This window comes from Choloepus didactylus, chromosome 15, assembly GCF_015220235.1.
Source record: "Choloepus didactylus isolate mChoDid1 chromosome 15, mChoDid1.pri, whole genome shotgun sequence".
Taxonomy (NCBI): Eukaryota; Metazoa; Chordata; class Mammalia; order Pilosa; family Megalonychidae; genus Choloepus; species Choloepus didactylus.
In genome coordinates this window covers 2,116,456-2,125,449 of record NC_051321.1, presented here as the reverse complement: position 1 = coordinate 2,125,449, position 8,994 = coordinate 2,116,456, and the positions used below count along the sequence as shown (strand labels likewise).

General features: G+C 47.4%; 1 protein-coding gene across 1 annotated transcript; it reads right to left on the bottom strand.

The window, feature by feature from the left end:
- Positions 1-5,490: 5,490 nt before the first annotated feature.
- LOC119509815 (wiskott-Aldrich syndrome protein homolog 1-like) lies at positions 5,491-6,824 on the bottom strand. Its single transcript, XM_037803864.1, has 2 exons — positions 6,806-6,824; positions 5,491-6,740 (listed from the first exon to the last, which is right to left on the bottom strand). Exons 1-2 carry the CDS (start codon positions 6,822-6,824, stop codon positions 5,491-5,493), a joined length of 1,269 nt encoding a protein of 422 aa, XP_037659792.1.
- Between the last annotated feature and the right edge of the window lie 2,170 nt (positions 6,825-8,994).

Genomic DNA, 8,994 nt, shown 5'->3' with positions numbered 1-8,994 from the left:
CTGATAAAGTTCTGCTGAACTTTATGATGCAATCCAGGTGCTCTGATCTCCACATCCCCAACCTTTCTCCTCCCAACATGCTTAACACATTTTCTGCAGTGAGCACACGTTATCAGAGGTTCTGGAATCATCTTCTGACTTATGTTATCTCCCCCCTAGACTGGGAGCTCCATAACAGAGCCTTGTATCTTCCCACCTCCTGGTGCCTGCAGACAAAGTGCTCGATAATAGTTTGTCTGCAGAGTGAAGAAAGGACCATGAACACTAACCATGAGCCTCTGCACTTACAAAGAGGCCAACGGGGCTTTGCATGGATCGTGGTGCAATGGTGGCTCACCATCGTCATCATGAATGAGCCAATACATATCAAAATAACAAAGCTAAGTACATTATAATACTAAGTTTTACATAGCTTATTGAAACCAAACTGTGTTCACATCATCTGGGACACTGTAGCCGTGCAGCTGACTCTGACCCACCAATAGAATGGGGAGGGGGGGGATGTTAATACAAGTCTCAGAGCTCACCCCAGTTCTACCCATCGCAACCTCTTGACTCAACCCCCAACACACTCAAACTAAACAGCGTGCTCACGTCACATCCTTTTAGCACATGGTCTATATTCCCTTTATCATCAAAGCAACAGTTAACACAAATATTACTGTGATTGTTACACAGAAATTACTATCTACCCAAGAAAGGATAAGAGCTCACCACACTTGGCCTGTTGAAAATTAAAGGGTTTGGCTCACACTTTAAGTTCTCTTAGAGTTTTGATTGCAATTCTTTGATTCACTTACAGGAGATAAAGAAACATATCCATGATTACCAGGACACCTATTTCTCAATACAACAATTTATGATAGGATTGATCAACTTAATATAACAATTTATATAGGATATCATATTTAATAGCAATTTTAATAATAACTTCTCATAATATTTCTGAAAACTTATATGTGAAATGTTTTTATTAAAACATTATTAGCTGTTTCTTGTAAAGTTTTATGGTTAAAGTTTTAGTTACAAAGTTAGTTTATAAAGTTAAAGTTATTAAATTTATAGTTTTTTTATTAAAACTTTATTAGTTAGATGATTTAGGTAATTACAGTAAAACTGGTGTCTTAATTTTGAATTGACTTACAGTTTCCCCTGCCTTCTCACTTTATTTGCTACCCCTCCCAGGCTGTCTGTGAAGCAATTAGAAGCACATAAGTGAACCCTTAAATATGTTCTGTGGTCTACAGAATATTCAATGCATGATTTCCTGAGCTGGTATTTCTAAGAATTCTGAAATGTATCAATAATCAAATTTGTCACACAGCAGTTTGGAAACTCATCTCAAAACAACTATATTTAACTGTCACAGTAGTAAGAAAACCATGCCCATGTGATAGAAATTCTATAAGTTTTCATACACTTCTCCAGCTACATAGATATTTAGCATTTTAATAGCATAAGTTCCCCAAGAAGAGGATTAAAGCCTGCTGGAAACTGTCTATATGATATTCAGGTTTGAGCTGCTAGGAGGAAAGCTCACTCAAAGATTTTTTTGGAACAGGCAGGCTGACTTCAGTGTTTTTTAAATAAATGTGCTGATAATTTATTTTCAGTATAGTTATTACCAATGCATTAGGAAATTAAAATATTATTCTCTCATATGCCAAAAGAGCCATAGCATTTTTGTATAATACCCACCATCTAATCATCTTGTATCATCATTACATTAAATAGGAAACATGATCATCATGGTGTAAGATGCTTATAAATGTATGTATGTATAAAGTTCATTTAGACTTTAATCAGTAATATATAGTGACAAGGACAGAAGGCAATTTTCAGTCAAGAATCATTAAGGCCTGTGAAAACATGAATAGTGGGGTTGTTGTTCCTGGCTTATTTTTAAGCAAGATTCATAGCACCTTACAACAAATAAGGTAGGCAAACAGAGAGGACAATAAATATATCTCTTAAATCAGCACTGTATTATCCACAGGAACATCTCCTTATTACTGAATTTTAGAGACACATATCGAGACAAGCTTAGTAGGTAGGAAATTACCAGAAGATAATGTAATTCTAAAGTCATAAAATATTTCATAATGGTAGGTGTTGCTAGATAATTTTGGCATGAGCAACATTTGTTTTTATAATATGATCATATGTTAAGGTGATTTTAAAAATCAATTTAAAAATTCATAAGGTGATTTTATTCTCCTGTTATTATATGGGCTTATTATACAATCTTTCATCCAGGGGTTATTTCAAAGGAATCTGTTCCAGACAAATGTTCTTCCAGGTCACTAGAGCCTAAAGATAGAACAAAATCCATCTTCCAAACAAGCCATTTTATAGCCTGTCTTCCATTATCACCTCCAATACGAAGGCAGGAATTTACAAAAGCTGGCAGGTGCCTGGGTCCTACAGGCCAATGGCATCACTGCACATACCTCCCACACACGCAGCGTTTAAGGAGGTGACTGATCCATGACCGCCTCCATCAGCCATCAGCAGAAGACCCGCCCCAATTCTAAAAACAAAGCACAGACCTTCCCATCCTGTGCAAATCCCCTCTACCATCTCCTAATCGACAAAAAAGAGCCTAGCTTCCAAAAAAAGATGGTGGATGAGATAACCAGCTCAATTTCTGAATAAAAATGAATCATACCCATGAAAAGAAATTCTATTTTACTGAAAGAGTTATTTCATTAGAATGAAAGATGCAATTTCAAGACCTGAAACTAATGGTAACTAAAGCATAAAGAAAGTTGTCCCCGTCCCTTGGGCCACCGACCTGGTAGAGGCTGAGGGGTCAGCAAGACTGTGGGGAGCGTCCTGGCGGCGGGGGCTGGCCTGGACAGAGACATGGCCACTTGATTTGCCAGCAAATGGGGCTTCTCGGGCCCGTGGATCAGTCTCAGCTCCTCAGGGTGTATCCACGTTGAGTCCAGAGCAAAGGAGTTATTAAAAAATATCTGTACAAAGGCAAGGCAAACGTAACACTTCAGGCAAAGAATGTGACAAAAGCTAACCACAGTGATGAAAATACGTGTCTTCTCTTACAGTGGTCCCAAATACTGGATACTCTATAACTGGGGACACTATAAAAACATCTGTTCCAAAACTTAAAGAAAGATCTACGAGCCTCCCACACAAATCACTTTCTAGTGAACATCTTGTGGGCTGTGTCTTGGTGTTTTCAACCAGCCCAGAGGTCAGATTATAGATTAAAGAATTGCCCCAATGAAGTAATTGACATGTTATTAAAAAAAAAAGTCGACTTTTTTTTTGGTTTTCAACTAAGCAAAATGTAGTTAGTAAGTTTGACTTCAAAGCCAAAATAAACAATCAAAAAGAGGAAAACTCAAAGCAATTTTAGCATGAAAAACTCATTGGGAATTGGAAATTTAAGGCTAAATTTTGCTCAATGGCTTGGATTTAAAGACTTAAAGACAAAGATTCTGATTCAGAATTGGAAAGTTTCATATTGTTCTATGGAACACAAACGTGTTGAAGTAAAACAAAATGCTCCCTTCTATCTATTGATGTTTTGAACACACCAATCTCATTCTGAATGGATTTCACTCCATACCTAGACGGTCAATCAGCTGTAATTAGAAACTGCATGGTGTTCTCTGTTGTCATGGAAATACCCAGCAACTTAATAACTACAACTCTATTTATCCAATTAAATTACTTGCATTTTTACCTTACAGTTAGGCATCCTCTTGTCTATCCAACTCTTCCCAGCAGGAGGTGGAAGAGCAGATGGGCAGACGTGTGGGAAAATGGGCACCAGCTCCACGGTGGACGAGGGAGACAGTCCTATGGCCGGCGAATGGCTCCCAAACAGCCACTGCAGCCCAGAAAAGACAAAGGGAGGCAAGTTAGCCTAAATCAGGCAACTGTGCTTTGCAACAAAGGGTGCTGGGATAACTACTTTTAAAAGGGAATCCATATATTTGATTATGAGAAAAAAAAATCCCCTCTTTCCTCAATCAAGAAAAGCTATACATATTCATAAATCAAAGAAAAATGTATTAAAGTTTTCATGTTTCAATCACTACCAAGCATTACCAACATTTCATTCTTCAATATTGAGAAACAACTTGTAAGCAGAAATCCATGAAGATATGGTAAAAAAAAAAAGGGGGGGGGGGTTTCTGCCCTGAGATAATGAGGAACCACAATGGAAGAAGAAAATGCTGGAGAGCCCTTTTGTAATTCTTGAATTCTTTTTATAAATGAGCGTGGAGCTCTATTTATGATGTCCCTTTAAATATAACATTCTGTGTTAATTCCATTCATCCTTTTAAATCAAATCACATAAATAACACTTTCTAAATGAAAATAGCTAAGGAGTTAAGGTTCAAAGTTTTCCAAGGATCAGCAATTCAAATAGATTCTAAAGCAAACATATGTGAGCTTACCCAGTAACTGGAGATCCCAATGCACAGAATAAAATACCAAAAAATTGACAGAGGGCAGAGAATTTAGGAGACAGCCTAATTAAAATAGTTGAATCCTCATCAGTAGAGAACTAAGAAGATGCATTGCTCAATGATACGGAACACTTCAATATCTATTTGTTTTAAAATCATAAAAGCATTTTTTATTTTCTTTTTAAGTGAAAATATTCTTCTGGCTATAAATGTTGCTATTTAACAGAAAATGTGCAGCATAAAATATTTAAAATATAAATACTAAGTTTTGAGTGGATTATTTTTTTCCTGTGTAAATTACACAAGAAAAAAATGCAGTTTTCTATACAGGATAAAAATGTAGTTCCTTGGGATTATATACCTCTAGCGGTAGCACTCTGATATAACAACCCCTCCAAAAGATTGCAAAGGCTACGAGGTTTATTCAGTAAAACCCGATGTGAGCTGCACCACACATCAAAATACGAGACCCAGCACCGCATATGTGATGTGTTCTTAAGGCTAAAGACCAGTTTAGGGGGAGTTTAAGGATATATTTTAGAAAAGCTCACAAGATAACAGTGGAACTGCATTAATTTAATCGTGTATTCCAACGTGCCGCTCATCTGAATATGCTAATGAGGGCAATACTTGGAATAAAATCCATGGAATCCCTTAATTTAAATACATCTGCATAGTTAGATGGCAAACAATGGACCTCGCCAGAGCCAATCTGCCTTGTGTCTTTGCATTTTAATCAAAGGCACAGTCACTTCTATTTCATTGTTGTTGTTTTTAATTCCAGGCGTTAAAACGATCAAACTCTCCTGAAGTGCAGTATGTCCGGCACTAGCTCATTTGGACTCTGGGAAAACACCGGCTACATGTCTCAGTGCTAAAGGCAGGATTCCCTACTGGCTTCCATCGGTTTGGATTTTTTTCAGAATCGTCCTGAGTCTATTTTCAAATGAAAAAAAAAAAAAAAAAAATTACAAAAACCCAGATCAGAATCAGAAAGAGCTATTCATCCCCAGGTTGCTTTTCAACTCTGGCAGAGACTGTGGAAGTATTAACTTCTCCGAGACGAGTCGGCCAGCTCCACACGGCTGCAGCGCTCGGCTCCGGCGGCGGCGACCTCGGCACTGCGCCCTGGACAGCGACCCCGGGCTCGGGCCAAAGTTGTGGCTGCGCGGACGGAACTCCAGGGTGGTCGGCCCGCCGCCAAGGCCAGCAGCCAAGGCTGCCGGGGGCCAAAGGGGACGTCGAAGCAGGAACTTTCTCGCCGAGGCAGGCCGCCGGGCTGCGTCCCGAGCATCTGGGGCGTCAAGGACCCGCGCGGGAGGCGGGAGGCGGGAGCGCGCAGCCGGAGGGCCGGAGCCGCCCCGGCCGGACGAGGGCCGCGCCGAGGGGGCAGGGGCGAGCCGGGGGGCCCGAGGCCGAGCGGGGGGAGGCACCTTACCTGCCCCGGGAGCCAGGGGGGGTGCGCGGCGGCGGCGCGGTCTGGCGCTGAGGGCGGCGGCAGCAGCGGCAGCAGGGGTTCGCCCGGGGCTTGCCAGCCGGGCACCGCGGGGAGCAGCGGGGCGGCGGGGGGCTGGGCCGCGGCGAGCAGCACCGGCGGGGGCGCGACCCCCGCGCCGAGCCGGAGCAGCCCGGCCGCGCCGGGGACCAGCCAAACCCAGGGCGGCGGCGGCGGCGGCGGCGGGTCCGCATTCATCGGCCAGAGCAGAGGCTGCCGCCGCCGGGGCTGCTGCTGCAGCTGCCGCCGCCGCCGCTGGAGCCTGGCGCCCGCCAGCATCCTACATCCCCGCGCGGAAGGCGGGCGGCGGGCGGCGGCGGGGGCGGCGGGCGCGGGAGGTGCGGGCCGGCGGCGGCGCGGGCTCCGGAGCAACTCACTTGGTGCCGCGGCGCGGCCGCTCGCTCCGCCCCTGGCCCGCGCGGGGAGCCCCGCCTCCGCCCGCCGCCCGCCCGCGCCGCTGCCGCCGCCTCCCGGCCCGCCCGCGCCCCCCAGTTCCCGGAGGCGGGCGGGGGCTGCGCGGAGGGCACCGAGGGCGCGCGGGGCCGGGGGCCCGCCGGTCCCCCTCCGGGCTCCTGGCCGCCGCTGGAGGCCGCCGGCCTCCAGAGAGACCAGCAGAGACCAGCAGAGGCCCAAGTGGCGGCGCCGGAGCCGGGCACGTCCGGCCGCCAGAGGTGTGCTGGGGGCGCCGGCGGGGACGCGCTCGGGCCGCTTTCCACCTGGCTTCACCGGGTCAAGGGCGCAGACCCCGCGGGGGTGGCTGGGACTACTGACCCGGACGCCGCCACCGCGGGCGCCAGCTGCCACTAGGAGCGGGTAGATGCCTTCTCGTTAGCAAATTTGTCCAAGCTTCGCTAGGTCCCCAACCCACCCCCGCCACGGGCCCCCATGGCTCGGAAATGGAGCCCTCCCTCCGCTCCTGCGCTAACGTCCTTCACCCCAGGCGAGCAGCTGCCCTGCGGCTCTTACTCCACGCCGCGCTCGTTGGACCGCGCTGATGGCCCCCGGGCCTTTGCACAGGGTGGTGCCTTTCTCCGCTGACAGTGCCCACTGTGAAGTCGCCCTCGAGTCCCCCAGACCCAGGCTGGGCCGCTCCGTCACCCAACCGCACGCGGCCTCTGCCGCTACTCCTGGGCTGCGGGGGTTAGGGACCGGCCCCGGCTCAGCCCCGCGCGCCCCGGCGCCTGCACAGCGCGGAGGCAGGCGCGCTGGTCCAGGCCGTCACCGCTAAGCGCGCTCGTTCCAGCCTCTCGGCTGACCTCCCTCCGGCCACCGGCCCTCGGAGCCCCAATCTCTTTGATCCTTGCCCAAGTCATCAGGTCTGGGTCTGAGCCCAGCGCTGGACAGTTCGTGCTGAAAGCGGGGTGGACACTTCCGTGCACAGATACAGGTCGCTGAACCAGAGAAACCCGAGCACACTTAACCGCAGCGCGCACGCCCAGTGCTTCCTATGGGGCGTTTGGCTGCCTAAAGCAAAAGGAGGGTATTTCGGTTCATGCATTTAAGAGCTTGTATGACGAACCTACCCTGTCCTGGGGGTGGGGGGAGCACGCATCCGCCCACAGCAGAGAAACCTGGGGCTCTCCAAACTCGCGATCTCATCACCTCTCAACTCCTCGTACCCGGCCACTCTTGTGAGACAAGCTAAAGCGCCAGCGCTTGCAACGTGCGTCTAGGGTTGGTCTCTCGGTCCCCTGATTTGCTTAATTTCCTCCTGGTCTGGCAAGATTTCTTTTAGATCCGGGCATATGCTAATTTACATATCTGGCATCTCCATATTTTTCCTCCGTGCAATCCGTTTTTCAATTAACAAGTTTTTCTCTCTCTTTGATGCAAAAGAACAGGCAAGATTATTTTTCTCACCTAAAATCAGAATGCTCTGCAGATTAGAAGGCTGTTACTGCTTAGCTTAAGCCCTTAATTCATGTACATATGTTTATATGCACCAATTTGTGCAATAAAAGTGGCTAGATCCTGATGGTTGCAGCCAGACTAAGGGATTAGGGTGGGCATCTATAGGCAGGCTAACGAGGACCCTTTCATGTCCTCCAATTCAAAGAGGAGTGGCAGTCCCTCTCCATTATTTGGAGGCTGGGACAGAGGACCGCTAGTGGGCAGTTCCAGTCTCACGTGCTGCTTTCAGCGAAACTGAAGCCCTGTCATGCACCCATCCATGCTCCTGGGAAGGTGCTATGATCTATGGCGCTTCAGCAGACCCTTGGTGGTGGGGAGAGGGGGGTGCCTATTCCCATACAGCACTGCCCTTGCAGTGACTGTTAAAGTCAGCTTTTACCAAGCATTTATACTCCCTCCCTTGGGGTTCCGGTGCCTTTAGCAAGGGATGCTTTTGGCACATGCTTGGCTCTGAACGGAGAGCTGGAAAATCACAGTAGTGCTTCACTCAAAGAATCTCAAAGTAGCCCAAACTCCTTTGCTAAACCTGCCACAAGTTTAACTTCTTATTCATTCATTTCAGTGCTTTGAACACCTTTGCTGAGCCATGCTTGGTGCTAAATTCTGGGAAAACAGTGGGCGACACAGACACTAATTAACTAATTAATTGCTCTGGCAGGGGCCCTGAGAGACAGCTTGTACCTCCACTTCCGGCTCTTGCTTTCCCCCTCTCCTGTTCTTCAGAGAAACAGCCCTGCACCCCCGTGCACAGAAGCAGACGGCCTCACAGGCACCCTGTAGTAGGTATTTAGCAAGACCCCCTCCATGAACCAGCCCTGTGACTGTCATTTGTCAATCATGAGGACATTGAAAGAACAAAAGCCAGAAAAGAGGGAAAAAAGGCAGAAGCAGGTGACAGGTATCATCAGGGAAATGGGAAGCTGCGTGCTCCTCCAGGCCCAGAAGCCAGGTGTCACTCATCGTTTAGCAAAGTTTCCTTCCAGGTACCAGGTGGACAAGCACTTACATGTCAGTGTCCCCATGGCAACCCTCTGAGCAGGGCACTTGACACCCCATAAATTCAGACCCTTTATTTTCCTGTAAAAGTCAGTGAGAATTTTGCTTTATAAAGTGCTTTATATACAATGTAATCTCAAGCTATCCTGA